This window comes from Chrysemys picta, chromosome 3 (assembly GCF_011386835.1).
Source record: "Chrysemys picta bellii isolate R12L10 chromosome 3, ASM1138683v2, whole genome shotgun sequence".
Lineage (NCBI taxonomy): Eukaryota > Metazoa > Chordata > Testudines > Emydidae > Chrysemys > Chrysemys picta.
In genome coordinates this window covers 160,903,490-160,923,003 of record NC_088793.1, presented here as the reverse complement: position 1 = coordinate 160,923,003, position 19,514 = coordinate 160,903,490, and the positions used below count along the sequence as shown (strand labels likewise).

General features: G+C 44.7%; 1 protein-coding gene across 2 annotated transcripts; it reads left to right on the top strand.

Annotated features, from left to right (window-relative positions):
- Window positions 1–17: 17 nt before the first annotated feature.
- Window positions 18–17,857, top strand: MTARC2 (mitochondrial amidoxime reducing component 2). Of its 2 annotated transcripts, none has more exons than XM_005306933.5 (7): window positions 18–392; window positions 2,245–2,418; window positions 9,294–9,456; window positions 11,708–11,848; window positions 13,964–14,025; window positions 14,104–14,175; window positions 16,518–17,857. In XM_005306933.5, exons 1-7 carry the CDS (start codon window positions 112–114, stop codon window positions 16,642–16,644), a joined length of 1,020 nt encoding a protein of 339 aa, XP_005306990.3. In that variant the 5' UTR covers window positions 18–111; the 3' UTR covers window positions 16,645–17,857. The 2 variants fall into 2 exon arrangements, with proteins under 2 accessions (XP_005306990.3, XP_008177282.2); XM_008179060.4 differs by lacking the exon at window positions 18–392 and adding an exon at window positions 467–727.
- Window positions 17,858–19,514: the final 1,657 nt, after the last annotated feature.

The following is a 19,514-nucleotide window of genomic DNA, read 5'->3' as shown; positions in this document are numbered from 1 at the left end:
GCGGCCTGGGGGGCTCCCGCACGGCCCCGGCAGGGAGGGGCGGGACTGTGGGAGCCCGGACCGCCCCTGTCCTCATCAGCCGCGGCCTCCGCCCCCCTCGCTTCAGTCGCCATGAGCGGATCCAGCAGGGCCCTGGGGGGCTTCGGCCTCCTCCCGCCGCTGCCCCAGTCCCGGGCCGCCTGGCTCGGCGCCGCCGGCGCGCTGGCCCTGGCCGCCCTGCTGGGGGCCGCGGTGTGGCGCTGGGCCGGGCGGCGGGCGGGCAGCGCCCGGCTGCAGCGGGTGGGGACGGTGTCCAGCCTCTTCCTCTACCCGGTGAAGTCCTGCCGGGGGGTGGCCCTGCAGCGGGCCGAGGTGACGGCGCTGGGGCTGCGCAGCGGGGAGATGCGGGACAGGTACCGCCGAGGGGGGGCTGGCGGGGGCAGAGAGCGGGGCGCTGCGGGAGAGCGAGCGCCTTGCTGCAAAGCCCGCGGGCGGGGCAGGGCTTCGCTTCGCCCTGGGGGTCCGGCTACAGGCTGGTTCTCGTCCCCTTTGGGCTGGTCTCCAGGCCCGTTAGAACCATCCCGCTCGGGCAGTGTCGCCCTGCCCATAACCCCTTGTCTGCCCGCTTAGCCTCCGCCGCCCCCTGCAGGCGAAGGGCAACAGGTTGTTCGGCCTGAGAAGTTAACTCTAGCCACTAGATGGTGGGATCTGAGTTACTACAGCGAATTATTGCCTGGGTGTCTGGCTGGTGAGTCTTGCCCACATGCTCAGGGTTTAGCTGATCACCATATTTGGGGTCGGGAAGGAATTTTCCTCCAGGGCAGATTGGCAGAGGTCCTGGGGTTTTTTCACCTTCCTCTGCAGCATGGGGCACGGTTCACTTGCTGGAGGATTCTCTGCACCTTGAAGTCTTTAAACCACAAGTTGAGGACTTCAGTAGCTCAGACATATGTCAGGGGTTTGTTCCAGGAGAGGGTGGGTGAGATTCTGTGGCCTGCATTGTGCAGGAGGTCAGACTAGATGATCATAATGGTCCTTTCTGACCGTCAAGTTTAAAGTTTAACCCGTTTCAAGGGCCCCTGCAAGGTGAAGTGGGCAGTTAACCCCCTATTGTGCCAGGGGGAGGCCCTTTCCCTGACTAGAAAAAGAGCTCTGTCTGTGTAGCTCTAATGCTTCTCTCTCTCTCACCAGCAGATGTTGGTCCAATAAAAGATATTCCCTCACCTACCTGGTCTCTCTGATTCACCCAAGGTCATCTAGACTAAAACTCAAGATGCACCTGTCTGCTAACTCATGTTTAAGGCTGCGATTTTGTCATGGACATTTTTAGTAAAAGTTGAGGACAGGTCATGGGCAATTAACAAAAATTCAGGGAAGCTGTGACTTGCCCCTGACTTTTACTAAAATGTCCACGACAAAATGGGCAGGGAGGAGAGTCGAGTACCCTGCCGTGCTGTGGCTGGGAGGGACCCGCAGCTGGGCAGCTCCGGGGGATTTCCCCACTGGCAGCGGCAGCTGAGGATTTGCTGGGGATACCCCCTCATGCTGCTGCCCATGGTGGCTAGGGAGCTTTGGGGGTCCCCAGCACCCATGGACTGGGGAGCTCTGGGGGATCCCCCGCCACCCACGGCAGCTGAGGAGCTGCTGGGGATCCCCCACCGCCCACAATGGCTGGTGAGCTGTCAGGGGTTTTCCCCCACCCTTCCCCGGGGTGGCTGGGGGGCTGCTGGGGACCCCCGGCCCTGTTGCAGCTGGGGGCTGCTGGGGACCCCCGCCACTTTGGGCAGCAGGGGTTCTCAGCCACCATGGGAGGTGGGGGTACCTGCAGCTCCCAGCTGCTGCGGGCTGAAGTCACACAGGTCTGCAGAAGTCACGGATTCTGTGACTTCTGCACCATGACCAAATCATAGCCTTACTTATGTTTAGCCTCTAGCAGTGAGAATTTCCATAAATATCCTGTATATACCTGCACTGCTTGGATTCACAAGTTTGTTAGTTGCACTGCAGCAAGAAAGCTTTAAGTTAAAAAAATAAAGCTTATTAGTTTTAGTAATAGTCTCTTTAATGAGAGACATCTGTGTGTTGTGTAAGGGCATAAAAGGGAGGGAAATCAGACTTATTAAGGAAAAACCTGAGTAGTTATGATATGAAGATAATTTCTAAGCTCTGTGCATCAGGAAATCTCTCGCTTTGCACTCCAGTGCCTTGATCATTGATGGTGCTGTGTAAAATGTTTAATGTATTTTGTTCCCTTTTAAACTACAGGTTTTGGCTTCTGATTAAAGAGGATGGACATATGGTTACTGCCCGACAGGAGCCTCAGCTGGTCCTGGTATCTGTAAACTGTGAAAATGGCTATTTAACGTTGAATGCTCCAGAAATGAAGGAACTGCGTGTTCCAGTCAAACTTTCCAGGAAGAATGCAGTGCACAATTGCAGGTATTAGAGGAAGATTTTTCTTTTTGAAGTACTAACTTCAATTTAATATGCTTTTCTTTCAGTTTTACAAAGAAAGTGTAACATATCTTAATGGGCTTGATGCAGGAATTACTGGGTGAAATTCTATGGTCTGTGTTATGCAAGAGGTCAGGCAATGTTATCGTAATGGTCCCTTCTGGCCTTAATTTTTTAATAAGTCCACTTACTATTGAAGTCAAATTTTAGGAGATGACATCAAGGTTATCAGAGATTATACACTATAGCTACCAAATTACCCATGCATATTTACTGTCTGTTCTGCATTTAGCTGGGCTGGGTGCTTGCATTTGAAAATCTTGGTCATGTATGTAGCTATTTCTTGATTTCCAATAAGCAAATTCTGTGTGATGTGCATCATCGCATAGAATTGGTAAATTGGAATTTGTGACATTAGGTATTTTATCTGTAGTGAAATCTACCTTGGAAAATGGCCAGTGCCTAGCAGAAAAGGTAAGAACACTTTTTCCCTGTTAAAATGTCAGTTATATTTAAGAATATTGGGGCAGCTCTAAATGTTGGTAACCTACCTGAGTGTGGTGCTGTGGGCTTCTCCCTTGGATAGCAGCAGGAATGCTGCCAGCTTTTCTGCCTCCCTAGGCGGCAGAAGGTCCCGCCCCGAAATGCTGCCCCCCACAGAGGCGGCGGAAGGTCCCCAAATTGTAGCGCCCTAGGTGACCACCTAGGTTGCCTAATGGGTTGTGCTGGCCCTGGATAGCAGAAGACATTAGAGTACCAATTCTTCTAGCTGCTGGAGTTGAGAATAAAGCAGCTTTATAAGGAACTATATTTGCCAGCTCTATCTGTAAATTGTTGCTATGGAAACTACTGTTAACGAATGTAGTTCAGTTTTTTTCTTTTTAATTTACATAAGATTAATATAAATTGACGATGCTGTTTATGATGGAAAGCTTGGGGGGAAAATAGCATTATCTTTTAAAAATCTGTCTAGTATGTATATAAGATCTGATCCACAATATTTCACTTTTCAGAGATAATGTCTTTAAAAAAAATGTTTGTAGCCCCTCCTCTGTGCTGTGATTCAAGCACCTTCTATTTGGTACTTGCTATCACTGATATTTGGAGTGGCGTATGCCCTTTCCTTCCAGGGTTAGGTGCCTGGTACCTCCATCCAAGGTGACTCATTGCTGTGCTGTTCTTTGAGAGAATTAAATGATAATGCTAGCTGGCAAGAAGTATAAAGCCCACTACACAAGGGACAATAAAGCAAACAAACTCAAACCCTTGCAAAGGATTGACCCATCCAAAATAACAGCATAGCAAAGGGGGACTTTATTGGGTACAGGAAAATAGGATCTGGGGAAGGAAGGGACTAAGGTTATATTATAAGTAATAAATAAACCAGTCCTTAACTTGTCAACACTCACAACTCATCCTAACCCCTGACTCCATCCCTGGCACCTTCTCAGGCAAATTGTACATTAAGGCTGAGTCCTGAGATGGAGTGTTGCAGTGCTATGTTTTTGGACAGTTTAAACAAAGAAGCCTTCTTACTCTATCTCCCCCCCGGGGCTGCGGGGGCAGGGTCCTCTCCTGCCTTCTACCAGGCTTGCTGATTATGTGAAAAAGTAGCCCCAAAATCACTAGCCACCACCATTGGGCTTCTTTGGAATCTCCTGTGGGCTTCTTGTGTCCACCCAGCTGGGAAATTTCTGTGCTGGGAGACCCCAGCCCTGCAGCCTGAAATAGCGGAAGGGAGGTGGAGCTGCTGGCAGTGGAGGGTGAAGGGCAAAGAGCTAGGGCTGTGAAACAGATGGATCTGCAACTCCCCTCCTCCCTTGGCAGGCAGCCTGCCTTGGGAAAGCCTGTGACAGTGCCAAGCAGGTCTTCCTTGTGGTGGGGCTTGGAGCTGGAGACTCTAGGGTAGCAACCGGAGAGGTAAGTTACTAAGTAACCTCCCTCGGGACTGCACTGGGACAAAGGGTGGCCCTAGAGCTTCTTGGGCTGGGGGAGAGGGGCCCCATAGGTTTGTTTCCTTGCCCTGATGGAGAGAAGAGCTCCCCATAGATTCCTGTCCCTCTGTGCAGTCTCTCCATCCAAGGGCTTGTCTATACTTACCGCGCTGGTTCGGCGGCAGGCAATCGAACTTCTGGGTTCGATTTATCGCGTCTAGTCTGGACGGATAAATCGAACTCAGAAGTGCTCCCCGTCGACTCCGGTAATCCTGCTCGCCGCGAGGAGTACGCGGAGTCGACGGGGGAGCCTGCCTGCCGGGTCTGGACGGCGGTAAGTTCGAACTAAGGTACGTCGACTTCAGCTACGTTATTCACGTAGCTGAAGTTGCGTACCTTAGTTCGATTTGGGGGTTTAGGGCTCATGCTATGCTCCCCATGTGAACTTACCGCAGCTCCCAGGAAGCGGCCACCAGGTCCCTGCAGCCCCATGGCACATGGGCGACCAGGGAGGCTCCGAGCCCTGCCCTCGCGCCCGCAGGTGCCGCGCCCGCAGCTCCCATTGGTCATGGGCCCCAGCTGTGCCACTGACTGGACTTTTAGTGGCCCAGTCGGCGGTGCTGACCAGTCAAAAACTGGACGCCTGGCAGTCCTAACTGCTGTAGAGCTACGGCTCCCTGTGGGGAGGGGATTCTTGCAGGGACTCCGGGAGTGGCTCCCACAGTTAAATGTGAAAACTGAAACTAAAACAGGCTGTGCAATGTTGGGGGCTGTGCAGCTTTGGCTGGTCATTTGTCTAGCTCACCCCATGCACAAGCCTCCCTATTTGCCTCAGCAGGAGTTTCTGATTCCTTCTGTCCCCACCCCTTACTCCACGCAGGCTGAGAAATGGTGTCAGAGGGCTCTGGTAGCCATGATAGTTATAGCCCTGTTAGGGCCACCTAGAGGCTCAGTATGGAGCTCCAAGAGCTGGCAAACTCAGCTCTTGGAGCTCCATACATGTTATTTTCTGAAACTTGATAGTGACATTAGATAGAGATGATTTAAAATATCTGAGCTGCGTAAGTCAAAATTATAAACATAAGCAATTCTGTTGCATTTTTCACTTGTAGATCTCAGTGCTTTTTAAAGGTATCATCCTTATGTTACAAGTACTGAAAACTGAATCACGGAGAAGGTGATTTATCAAAGGTAAAATTGTGAGCCACTTGTAGAGATGGAAACAGAACTTAGGTCTCATGACTCCCAATTAGAAATTAGACTAATTTGTTTTTCCCTCTTTTCCCAGTTAAGAGCTCCCGTACATAGCTTCCCAAATATTAGATTTGGGGAATCCAAATTCTCTCTAATGTTGATTTGTGCAACAGGACTGTTTAAAAATTGCTAACTTGGATAGTGTGGTGTTGTAGGTACCTATAAAACACTGTTTTCAGTTGCAAATAACTTACCTGAATTGTTCCATCCAGGTGTCTACCTAAACTTGAATCTTTCTGAATGGTTCAGCCATTTCCAAGAACAAGATTAGGGGAAGTTGCATTGTTTTGTCTGTTAAAAGTTCTTACAGCTGTATTGCTGAGAAGTTATAGGCCTCCATGATTTGTAACAGGGACTTAAATTTGGCAGGCAGGCTTTTGTATCAGAAATGTGCCTTTTGCTATTACCATGAAAAAATGCCTAATTTTGGCTAAACTTAAGTTTTTGAAAAATCTCAGATTATGTATGTCCAGAGTTTGGCAGCTAACTTCTCCGAAGATTCCAGATGCATGTGTGTGCTTCATTCTCCTCACAGATCATATGTGCCGACTGGACTGCACATGTGCCATCCCCACCGAGTGACTGAGCATACTCTATCCCTGAGGATTGAGCAGGGCTTCTGCAATTGCTTCTCCCAGGTGCCAGGGACCACTGTGGCACTGAGTACCAGAACTGAGAGCAGAGAAACGCTCTCTTCTGTCCTCTCTTAGTTTTCCCCTCCTGGCAGTGTGGAGGAGAGGGAGAAAGTTGACTGACTTGTATGTAGAGGGTTGAGGAATGGAGGGGGTGTCAAGACATTCAAGGTGAGGGGAGAGGCTTGGAAGCTAAGGGAGGGGAGTTAAGAACAAAACTGGGGAGGGAAGAAGAGGAGTAGGGGCAGGAGCAGGGGAGTGTGCAAGAATAGGAACAAGAATCGGGCGTGAGTGCAGGAGCTGGGGATGGGAGAGGATAGGCTCAGAGGGTCTGGGAAAATGGCAGGAGTCATGGGTCACAACATGGGTGGGGAGAGGAGCAGAAGGAAGGAAATAAGGGCAGGCCCTGGGCTGGGGAAAGAGCCAGGGTGGGAATAGCGGAGGGGGCAGGTAGGAGGTGAAGGGGATGGGGAGAGTCTGCAGAGGAGAGCGGTATGTAACTACTAGAGAACACTTCCCTACAGAACATGGAATTGAACCTATTATTCCTGAGTCTCAATAGCCCTCTGCTGTCAGTTAGTACCTGTGAAACTCATTGGCAAAGTGTGTCTTCAACCCTTTCTCATGGCAGGTCTGCACAGAGACTACTGCTGCTAGTTATTCCAGTAGTAGAGGACTCCATGTCAGGACTCCGTCAAATGTCATGTAATGGAAAACATTTTTTTTCAACTTTTAATTATTATTATTTTTTTTTTTTTTTAGAAAATTAAGAAATTGTGTAAAAATACATTAAAAGAATGTTAAGTTTGCTAAGTCAAACCCGCCAGAATTAAGGATGCCTGTGCTACTCCTAATTCTGCCCCAAATCATTAGTTAATTTTGAAAATCTTGTCCTGCTTTTAAGGCTGGAAAGTCATACTGTAGAAAATTGCAATAACTTTTTAATGAAAATAAGCCAACAATTTAAAAAGAAAAAACCCCACCTTCTCCAGAGTGCAGATATGGCCAGTGACAAATGCAGTCAGTAGAAAAAACGTAAATACTTGAGAATAACTTCCACTTTCTTATGGCCTTCGGGGTACTCGCTATAGAGGTAAAGGAAGCTGCACTGCATATAAATTAACAGGACCATTTTAGAGGTAATAATGCAACTAATAGTGACTGGCCTTGAATTTTTTTGGGGGGAAATTATTGCTCTGTAGTTGGAGAAAGATCCCTCTCATAAGCAATATTTATATCCTGCTGTTGGTAGCTTTTGCCACCCACATGGAATTAGTCTGCATGTTAAATCCTCAACTCCAGTTGATATAGTGAATATCTCATGTTGAGGATCACAACTTGAACACGAGTCAGCAAAGCAATGCTGTTGCAAAAAAAGCAAATGCCATCTTAGGTTGCATTAACAGAGGCATAGCAAGCAAGTCACGTAGTACCGCTCTACTCAGCACTGGTTAGGCCTCAGCTGGAGTACTGTGTCTAATTTTGGTCATAAATGTATGGAAAGGATGGAGAGAAACTGGAAAGGTTCCCTAGGTAAGTGACAAAAATGATCAAAGGGATGGAATGCAAATAATCTGAGCAAAGGCTGAAGGAACTGGGTATGTTTAGTTTGGAAAAGAGAAGATTAAGGAGGGATATCACAGCGGACTTCAGATAGTTGAAAGGCTGCCATGAAAAAGATGGAGAAAAGTTGTTCTCTTTTGCCACAGAGGGCAGGACAAGAGGCAATGGGTTCAAACTACAGCACATAGCAGATTTAGATTAAATCTCAGGGAAAACTTCCCAACTGTAAGAACAGTAGGACGATAGAACAGACTGCCTAGGGAGGTTGTGGATGCTTCTTCACTGGAAGTTTTCAGAAAGAGGCTTGACAGACATTTGTTTTAGAGGGTTTAGAGACAACAAATCCTGCATCTTGGCGGGGGGTGAGACTAGATGACCCTTGTGGTCTGTTCTGACCCTATGGTTCTGTGATTCTATCTCATTCCATAACTTGGGGCTTTGCACACATTTATAGTAGAGGGTACTTCAGAGAGACAAGTTTCATATATCACCCTATTTTTACCTCCCTGTGTCAGGGGAAAATGTTGGACTTACACAACCCTCCCGCAAAATGAGGGGTTATTTTATCAGGAACCGCAGGATCAAAGGACTCTAAATTTGTTTCACGCACTCTACTCTGGCTTCTGAACTGACAAGCCCATTCTCAAGCTGATTTGACTGAGTATGTGGATTTAAAAAAAGGATGCAATATCTGTTTTAAACAGAAACCATCTTGCAGCCTTAACTATGGCCCTTAATAAAAAATGCTTAAGGAACAGAAAGACTGTCTTTAGCGGTGATAAAAGTGTCACCCAATATATTCTTTAGGTGGCATAATCTCTCATTTTTTGTTTAAATTCTCATGCCTCTAAAATTTGAGGCAACACTTCCTTAATCACAGGGGATGGGATTAACAAATGTTGATTGACCGTGACAGTGCTCTTGGAAACTGTCATTCACTTGCTTAAATTGATCAAATCTAAATTGGTATATCTTTTGGTAAAGGTTTTCTGTCTTTTCAAAATGAAAAATGGAGTAGAATTATACTTGGTATTATTGACACAAGTGTGTAGAATAAATCTCACTTTTTTTTCTTTTAAATCTAGCATAGCAAACGGATGTTGTGTATTACAGTACATGATTGTGACAGTTAACTCAGCCTAACTTGTTCAGTCCTAACAGGTGGGAAATTCGATTACTGTATTTATCAGTACCACTGTTCTGGTTGACTGTCTGCAAGGAACTGGTGTTGCATGTACTGGATTTGTTTGGATTTTTTAAACATTTGCAGAGAATGTATTAGTGGGTCCAGAATTTAACTTTGAATTAGCCAGAATCCAAAAGTTCCATATTTAATCTCTTTATCGCCACTCAGAGAGCTCATTGACTAAATTTTTTTCTTTGTTTTATAAAAGCAAGATGTTTGATTTTGAATTGTAGAGATGAAAATAAGTCCACTTGAGTTCTCTGCTTTTAAACTAACTCACGCTTCTTTTAGGCTGTTTGGATTGGATATTCAAGGCAGGGACTGTGGAGATGAGGCAGCTCAGTGGTTCGCCACCTTCTTGAATACACAGTCATATCGACTGGTGCACTTTGAGTCACAGATGGTGCCTAGGAAATCCAGAGACATATTCACCACTTTCCGATCCACAGATGAGGTTAGACGAAAGTTTTCCTCGATAATCCTTTTCTGTGTGTGTCTTCCTTCCCACCCAACCCTCCTATTGTAATAGTTGTACATGCCTCCCCATAGAACATACTGAAGTACCTACTTCAAGCATATGAGCAGTCCCATGGGTTTCGGTGGGATTGTTTGCTTGCTTAAATTGTGTTTTAAATCAATTAAATTTATTGAACACGAAGAGCTACAGAATCTGAGGCTGACATTTTGACAAGAAGTGACCCAGCATGTGACTAAGGGGAACACCTGATGCACTTTAATGAATGAGAGATGCTGGAGTTTTTGAAGGCAGTTTATTGGTAAACTCAATGTGTACTGAAACTCCGTCTGCTGTCTCTATCCCCAGTTATGTGCAGCACTGTTCTAATATGAACTGTCATTATTGCTTTTTGTTTACAGATACTAGGCTGAGCCCTAAATCAGAGGTTTGTGCTTCCACTGAGAAAAGCCCCCACAAAAGAGGGTTATGGCAGCACAAGGTGCCCACAATCCCCTCTCCCCTGGAGTGGGCCTGCAACCACTGCATTAGAAACAGGGTACAAGGGCAGGGAAGTCGGGTGATGTGCTAAATCAGTGCACTCCTGTGGCAGCCTCAGCTCCCTGGGGTCAGGGATCCAATGAACAGCTGCCCTTTCTCCTTCTCGTTCCCATCCTCCGCTTTACCTCCCCTAAGCAGAATCCTCAAGGGAGCAGGGTGTTGAAAACAGTATCTCTCCTTCTCCAGGTAAGAGTTCCCCATGGGGCATAGTTGGCTCTGGTAGTGCAGGGAGATGCAGATTGAGTATCCTGCCCTGCAACTGTGAGCGTTATTGTTTATTGAGCATCAGCATTTTACCTGGTGTTGCATAAACCGAAAACAAGTACAAGAAGTTATATTAAAATCTCTACTCTCTGTGTGCATCTTCTCGACAAGTAAATGAAGACTAATTAAGACCATTAAGACAATTTCAGTGAAGCACTCACTGAAACTGAAGATACTGTATGTATGTGGCTAAGCAAGGTGTTATTTTGGCAGATTCACGTACGCAGGGCGCATAGAGCGGTGGTGTTAGTGTTAATGTGAAGAACCGAGCAATGTAAACATTTCATTGCACATTTTCACTTGTTTGAGAGAGGGGAAGGCATAAATTACCTTTCATTTTACAGATTTTGTACAATGTGTGCAAGGAAAAAAGGATAGTTTGGGAGGGAAGGGAGACTTTCAGTGTGCACTGAAACTCTCCAGAAAACTGCCTTCAAAGTCTTACACTTGTCCCATTTACTGATGTGTGCAGAGGGAGTTTCCTTAAAGTATTATTCAGTGGCGCTTTTTGCCAAAGTGGCAGCCTCCATGGAGAAAAGTCAGTGCCATTAATGATCAATTGCAACTTAATTTTAATATTGTTTGTTGAGTAAATCTCTTCCCCAGGGTTTGTGATAGAGTGGATTCAGTCTATCAGAAAATCTCATTTGATATAGATTGAAAAAAGGAAATATTGAAAAACATTGTCAGTTTGCTATTTGTAAGACTGGGGACAGGAAAGGGAATGGTCTTTTTTTCTGACACTCCAGAGAAAGGCATCCCTAGGCAAAGAACTATAAATATGCAAATAAACTTCATGATGACCAAGGGGTGTGCAAAGGAGGGTTGTGAATTAGGCACTAGGCTCTCTGTGGGCTGAAAGAAACACTTGACTTGCAGAAAAAAAATTGGAAAAATAATAGTTCTGGACATTGTTTGTTTGTAATTAAATATGGGTCACCTTTTATATGAAAATTTCATTTATAAATCATTTATAAAATAGTAGTAAATGATTAATAGATGTTTAACAATCTCTAATCAATTAACCATTTTATAAGAGTCCAACAACTCAATGGGTTGCTTATAACCTTCTGTAATATCTTCTACTGATATCTGCAACATGTAACACTCGCGTCTGTAATATGCTTCTATCTATTATTTATCATTTATTAACCCTGTATAAACAACGTATAAATTGAAGTTTGTATTTGGTCAACTTTACTATTAATTTACGATGGCTACTATGCTGGGAAGGGACAAATTATTGCACTTCTCAAAATACTGCCCGAGTCGTAAGAATGTGACTACAACAACATAAGACTACATGGCTAATATATGGCCATCAGTTCAGTTACCTGTTTCTTGGCCCGAAAGTTCTGCAGACCTTGTCTGTTGAGAAGCATGCTCTAGTGGGAGCATTAGGATTTGTTTGTCTTCATTTTTTTAGATTGCCTATCCCGACTGCAGCCCAGCCATGATCATCTCAGAAGCTTCATTGGAAGATCTAAATACGAGGCTGGAGAAGAAAGTTACAATACAGAACTTCAGACCAAATATTGTTGTTACGGGTTGCAGTGCTTTTGAGGAGGTAAGTGATCTACAGCAGTGGTTTTAAAACTTTTCTGGGGACCCAGTTGAAGAAAATTGTTGACGCCCACCACCAACGGAGCTGGGATGAGGGGTTTGGGATGTGGGAGGGGCTCAGGGCTAGGGCAGGGGTTTGGGGTGTGGGAGTGAGGGCTGCGGGGTGGGGCTGGGAATGAGGGATTCAGGGTGTGGGAGGGGGTGTGGGGAGGAGGTCAGGCCTCTGGGCTGGGGGTGCAGGCTCTGGGGTGGGGCTGTGGATGAGGGGCTTCGGGTGCAGGAAGGGGTTTCAGGTTTGGAGGGGGGGGCTCAGAGCTGGGGCAGGGGATTGGGGTGTGAGGTTGGGACACAGACTTACCTTGGCTCCCGGTCAGCGGCACAGCCAGGGTGCAGAGGCAGGCTTCCCGCCTGTCCTGGCACCGTGGACTGCGCTGCGCCCTGGAAGTGGCCAGCAGCACGTCCCGCTCCTAGGCAGAGGCACGCAAGCGGCTTCGCGTGACTCTCACCCACAGGCACCACCTGCTCATTCCCCCCCAAGTTCCCATTGGCAGTTCCCAGCCAATGGGAGTACAGAGCTGGTGCTTGGGGTGGGGGCAGTGCGCGGAGCTCTGTGGCTCCCCTGCCTAGAAGCCAGACCCACTGCTGCCCGCTTCCAGGGCGCAGCGCGGTGTCGAAACAGGGAAGCACTAGCCTGCCTTAGCTGGGCAGCACCGCCGACGGGACTTTTAACGTCCCAGTCGGTGGTGCTGACCAGAGCGACCCAGTGCCTGACCAGTACTGGGTCGCGACCCAAAGTTTGAAAAACGCTGATCTACGGTACTTTAATTACTATTTGTTCTGAGTCTTGGATGTGTTCTTCAGAACCCTATTTCCTAGGGATACAGAGTCCAAAGAACATCTAAAGCCTTGGCTGTACTTGGGATTAGCTCTGATTCAGCCATCAATAGCTGGTGACTGGTGTAGCTGCAGTGGTGTAAACCCCAAATATAGATCAGGAAAGCAGCTATCTTGGGGTTTGCCCTGGCACATCTGGCCACCAGTAGCTGACTCCCAGGTACAAATAGAGCCTTAGAAATTCTACTATAAAGTTTAAAGGGATATAATAGGTTTGTGGATATTAATTTATATTTATGCAACCTAGTGAAGGATAAAATGAATGTATTGAAAATGTGAGGCTGGGACTGCATGCTTGCCTTTAGGCCTCAAACGGGAAATGTTATGCACAGTATAAGACCTCTAATGATCGAGAAAAAATATTTGGGAGTTGGTGAGAGATTTTATCACATTTTGCTTATAAATAAAAGCACATCCTGATGGTCCGAGAGTACCATAACTGCTGCATATTTATTGGTTCTCTAACTTTAAACATTTAATTAGTGTAGATAAAACTGTGAGTTTACATGGTGGAGCAGTGCAGATTTTACATGTTTGAGTTCACTCTGGAGAGTTGCTCTTTATGGGTTTGATTGTTTCTGAGGACCTAAAATTCACATTGGATGATTGGGCCTCTGTCTTCCAGGTAGGATTGCATTAGGAAGCTTCTGGGCTGAAAATTGAAGACTGACTTTGCTTGTTTTTATTGATAACTTTGTGGAACTGTAGTTAACTTAATTTTTTTTAGATTAAATACAGTGTTAATTATCAATTGTGAAATCAGAACAAACACACTTATGACTAGAAAATACATTCTGCAGAAGGCTTTTTTGGTTCTCCCTTTTTATTAACCTGCATTTTATGTTTGATAAATTACGTGTTTTTAATAAAAATCATGTATTGTGAACCTATAAGACAGGTACATTTTAAATGACCAGTCACCTTTTAGTGGAGTGTATCTGAAGCAATTTGGTAATTCATACAACTTACCCTGTAACTTTTGCAAAACTGATCACACTGCTTTGAGTAGATTAATATTCTAGTGTTGACGAATGCAGTGCTAACATGTTTTGTTAAAAATAACATATCTATTATAGCTCTTATTATGAGGATGCAAGAAAGCATAATGCTCTAAAATGATGCTTTGTCTTATAGTAATGGCCATGCTCAAAGCCAACTTCTGGGAAATAGTTAATGCAAATATTCTGAAAGTGTAATAATATATAAATGTTTACATTTCTCTTAGGATTCCTGGAATAAGATAAAAATTGGTAATGTGGAGATGAAAGGGACAATGGCTTGCCCCAGGTAAGGGTTTAGGAATATACTTGAAGGAAAAATAAATATTAAGTAGCTGCTGTTGTCTAACATTGTCTATCATTACAGGTGTATTTTAACAACCATTGATATGGAAACTGGGATCATTGACAGAAAGGAGCCACTGGAAACACTGAAAAGGTAGCAAAAATAGTAGTGTCTCATCTTGTATTTAGCAGTTATTTAAAAAAAAAAAGGCATTTGAAATGTGTGCTACATGTACTCCTACAGCCTCTTAAATTGCAAACTTTGGGTTCAGTCCTTGCCTATGCACTATATTGAAAAGAGGACTCATTAAGACTCTCCTTCTCCCATTTCCTATATATAGGATTCCTTGGTCCTCTATTCAATATAGTGTGCCTGTATAATCTAGGCAAGGACTGGACCCAAAGTATACAATCTTTAAAATTGCATAATTTAACTGGCTAATTGTAGCTGGTAATCATTTATATCTGTCCTACAAATATATAAACTATAGTGTGTGTGTGTGAGAGAGAGAGTGTATTATTGGGGATGCAAGTAGCATCACCTATTATTAAGGTTGCCTGACACTTCCCATTTGAAGACCCCTTTTTCAGTTACTTATAACTTGCCAAACTTTAACTACTTGGGCTGAAGTTTTCCATTCTGGGTGTCTGCTTTAGGCAGGCTTTGTTTTTGTTGTTTTTGGGGAAAGTGGGGTTGGATTTTAGCCAGAGGTTTAGCCATTTCTGAGAATGAGAAATTGGGGTAGAAATTGGGACCGGAGACTGGTGGGGCAGGAAAGGAGGGGGACTGGTGTTTGAAAGGGGAGGGAATTGAGACTGGTTGGGCAAGGAGATAGGGGAGGGGGGAAATGGATGGACTGCAGTTGGCTGGCAAGGAGACTGCAGCTAGGAGCCAGGGAGGGAAGACTGGGAGCTAGTAGATGGGAGAGGGAGGAAACTAAGATGGGATGAAGAGTTGAGAGATACTGGGACTGGCTGGACGAGAAGTAGTGGGATGGGGGGAGGAAAAATAATAGTGATCATGTAATTAAAGACTCTCATGATGCATATCCAAATTAAGATAGCACAGGCAACCTTTATTCTGGCGTTTTCTGACTTTCGAGTGCTTGACTTTATTAAGGTTGCAGTGTGTGTAGTCTATATGATAGATTACAGGAATGTCACACTGAACCCTAGAATGTCTGTGGAGTCAGTGTGAAGTGATGGAAACAGTTAAAAACATGGCTGAGAACTCTCTTTGTTTAGAATATCATCAGGTTCAATCATCACTGGAAGTGTTGTCTGTTACTGGCCAGTTTTTAAGTTCTCAGCCATTTTGACTTTACAAAATACACCCATGCTGTGTACAGCTATAGTTAAACATCCATCTATGCCATGCCAAGAGTCCCTAGACAATTGTGATACCACAGATAACCAGTCATCACCTTTACTCTACGTCTAATCTGCATGCAACAGTTTCATTGGTTCTTTGAAGGAGACTGCACGCGGATGGTGAGTTACTTGACCCAACCGTCAGACCCATTCAGCAGCTTGGGGCTTTCAGCTACTTGTGTGTGAGACCAGGATCAATCAGTCTCTCCTCATATGAGCTGCTCCATTCCATTAATTATCTTAGCTGTCCTACATTGTCACCTGTTTAACTAGCTTGCATCCATTAAGGTGACCAAAATGAGAGAGCATACTTCAAGTGTTCTCTAACCTTCACCCTGTAAAGCCATGTGCCCTTTGACTTATATACTCCAAGGCCCCAATCTTGCAATAATTTATGCTCATGCTTAGCTTTCCCTTGAAATCAATGGGATTACTCATGGTAGTAAAATTAGGCAAGTGAGTAAGGGTCTGCAGGTTTGGAGCCTTAATACAGCCAGCATCTTATCAGCTTTCTTCTCTGCACGCTGAACTGAGAATTGAATTGTCAGATCTGTCAGTACACCCAGATAAGCTCCTTCTAGCAGTGTTAACTAGTTTTTTGCTGTTTAAACTGTACTGGGACTTAAGCCCCGAAAACTGTTATGCGTGTGTGAGATATTTTACTCACAGCAGTAGCCTCACTAAGTTCAGTTCATTGTGTTTGGCAAAAGAAAATCTATTGACTTATTCCATCCTAAATTTTTGGTGTGCCATAAAACTTGTGTATTTAAATGCTGCATATTTTTTTAAAGTTTTTGTTCAGTTTTTTTAAATAGTGGTAGTGGTGTGAAGAGAGATGAGTGAAGAGTATCCCAGAACATAATCTACTGCTAATTTACAATGAAGGGATGATATTAAATTTACTTACAAAAAAAACCCATTAACCTCTGTTACGTAGGGCATAATGTCTGTGGATTTTATTTGTGTCTTAAATACATAAACAGAATCTGGGTACTTATACAAGTTCATTATTCTGTTGCGTTTCCTCCAACTTAAAACAAAGACCCCACCACCTTTTTTTTTGCTCTACTTCTTGAAGCTGTGTTTTGCCTTAAGTGAAGAATAACGACCATTTTCTCTGTGCAGTTACCGTTTGTGCGATCCTTCTGAGCGACATCTCTACAAATCCCACCCTTTGTTTGGATGGTATTATGGAATTGATAAAACTGGAACGCTTCAAGTTGGAGACCCTGTGTACAAGATAGTCCATTGATGGAAGATGCATTTTGAGTGGAAAATAATTGTTCATTTTTATATGCAAATGTTTTTTTCTGTGAGCACAGAGCCTGAAATAACTCCTTGATGTTATCTTGAGGTGTAAAGTATACTGTCCTTGATTGTCCACAGATCCTGTGAAGTGCCAAAGTCGTCTTAAATCAGTCAGTCCACTAATGTGCCTTGAGCCCCTAAATCTAAAACTAAATCTTTAGTTTTCCGTTAGAGTGTAAACGGCAAGCTGTCAAACACTTAGATCAGATGATAAAGTGATTTTCAGTCTTACACACACACACTTATATTATTGCTATTGTGGAATGAGGCAAGAGGGTGAAACAAGTTGGATGATGATAGCTGAATGTTCCCTTCAAGGTTTGCGTATGTTTTAAATTCCTATTTAAATTGTAATGTCTTAAGAAAACCACCCTTGGCACATTTTGATCTCTTGTTACTTTGTTATGGATTGGCAGATAGAGCAAGAAATTCTGAACCAGCAAAAGAGTGGGTTGTGACAAGGCATGAAGTAGGCTAGACTGTTTTGGAGCTTAGATTCTCTACTTTCTGTAGTGAACGTTGAAGTGCAATTCTATTTGAACATTCTTGAATAATAGCCTAATAAAGTGAAGAATTAGGCTGCTGCTGCCCTGTTATTGACTCAGTTAATGGTACTGGGCAAGCAGTTATCATGCTTGTTGCAAGTAATGCCTGCCTGCTTACCTGTCTCACATTGGTGTTGCCGAGGACTGACTGATTTTTGTAACGTGCTATATAAATGCTAAGTATTATTGTGGCAACATGTATCCCAGCATTAGCCCCTGAAGAAACATAACATTGTGCGTGCACAATGCGGGAAATGGTGGCAGGCAGAGGCAGTGGAAGAACAAGTGTCCCCATGGGCAGAATTTGGTGAACCCTATAAAGCTCGTGCTCCTGAGCATAAAGAAGTTGAACAAGATTTAAATCCATTAAAATGACAGTAATTAAAGGTGGGCTTTGGGGGATCTGGGGTAGGTAAGGTCAGATGAATATTTTTAATACAAATGTTTAACTTTTAACTGATAGAAATGTAATTATTTGATTGAAGCAGCTAGGGGAATGAGGTTATATAAACATTGCTAATCAGACAATTCAACAATGGTTTTCTAAAATGATGTACTTAAAACTGTAAAACAGATTTTATCTCTAGAAATAAATATAAATCAAAATATAAACTTCTACAGAGTCCGAACTACTGTTTAATACGATGTGCAATTTGAGGGATTTGTTCTCTTGGCTTTTGCCATTTGATGTTACATCTTACCTATGCTGGTGTTCGGTTATTTCTCTGGTGCTTAATATACCAATTGGTCTGGCAAAAGGCCCTTCCCACTGGTGCCCTATTGCACAGTTAAAAGCTTTGTGCAAGAAGCAGATGCCAAACTCGGCATCCAAGTATCCTTGCATTGCTGTGGAGAAAGGCTTCAGTGCAGAAAAGTCTTCAGATTTCTGATGTGGGGAGAGAATCACCAGGATTTGGTAGCAGCCTGGATCTGTGTGGATATTGCCAAAGAACCATCCTTGAACCTGAAGCTGGCATGTTGATGCAGAACAATCCTTCCAGTACAGGACACATCAGAGCTGAGATACCTTCTTGTTTATCTTGTGCTATGGAGCTAAGAACCAAGACTCAAAGTAGACTAGATCCTGCCCCTGCTGTGGTCCATTTACAATAGTCTAGTAGCACAAGTGGACTGAATGCTGGGTTGGGTGAATCTTTGGTTAGGTTGAGCCAGCTCTGCGCTCCCCGCTCCCCCTGTAATCCTTGGCCCCCTGTGATCCTTGGTGTGCGTGAGGCATTAAATGTGTGGCTTAGGGAAAGGATTTGGCTGGAACACTGTTGCACCCTTGACATCTTTGGCTGTTATAACAGTTCCCTGAGGGCTGTTATTAGCCATGGCAAGTTAGAGCAGCCGTTAAGATCCCTCACATGCATAAAGCATGTACTTAACTTTGCAGGACTGGCCCCTGTTTAAATCATTAATTCTATTCCTTCCTATCTGGCAGTAGTTTGCCAAAGAGAACTCTCAAACAGATTGTGTAACTGTGCTATCAGCGTTTACCTCTGAACTTTGTCATAGTAGCTTATTCTTGCCAGAGGGGATGTAATATCTGCTGAGAATTTTAACACCAGCATTCTCAGGTGACAATGGATGTGGTAGCTAATGTGATAACCTTTATTGTGCCAACAAATAAATAATATGAGGTGCTCGGCTTTCTCTCTTCTTCACATCGAAGCAATTCCTACAGAAAAAATGCAGATACTAGAAAATGCCCACAGCCTGTCAAGAGTTAATCACTGATTTTCTCCTCCCTCCCCCACAGAGGTGATGAGTGGGGGCGGGGGTGAACGTTGAGAGCGGAGTGGGATGAGAGGATAGTTTATTGTGTGGCGCGCAGGGTTTTTCTTGATAGAGGCTGAATATGCAGATTTAACCTAAGGGGTAAGATTTGGGGTTATCTTCGATGTTGGGGAAGCACAGGAACAGAATACCGCTGGGTGGGGCTGAGAGGCAGAATTGGCCTGGCTCTGGGGAGTTGGGGAAGGGGAGGGGTGCAGGCATGAGGTGAGGGGGGAAGGGAAACTATGGGACCCCAGACCCACCCCCCTCCCTCAGGTCCAGTTGCCATGAGTGGATCCAGCGGGCCTCAGGGGGTGCTGCTGCCTCAATCCTGACACTAGGTTAATATAGTGATGAGTCTTGGGTGAGGCCTCTATTGTTACTATTTATTGGACACTGCCCTGGCCTGCTCTGTGTCCGGCAGAGCACAGACAGTGAACAGAAAACGGGAGCAGAGGGTTGCAAACATTTTCATAGCTCAGGGACCCAC

What these genes read in the sequence shown, in the direction of transcription:
- MTARC2 (XM_005306933.5), top strand. Translation starts at nt 112, where the DNA reads ATGAGCGGATCCAGCAGGGCCCTGGGGGGCTTCGGCCTCCTCCCGCCG. An exon ending in AATGCAGTGCACAATTGCAG is followed by an intron (nt 2,419 to 9,293) that starts GTATTAGAGGAA and finishes CGCTTCTTTTAG; the next exon opens with GCTGTTTGGATTGGATATTC. An exon ending in GGGACAATGGCTTGCCCCAG is followed by an intron (nt 14,026 to 14,103) that starts GTAAGGGTTTAG and finishes CTATCATTACAG; the next exon opens with GTGTATTTTAACAACCATTG.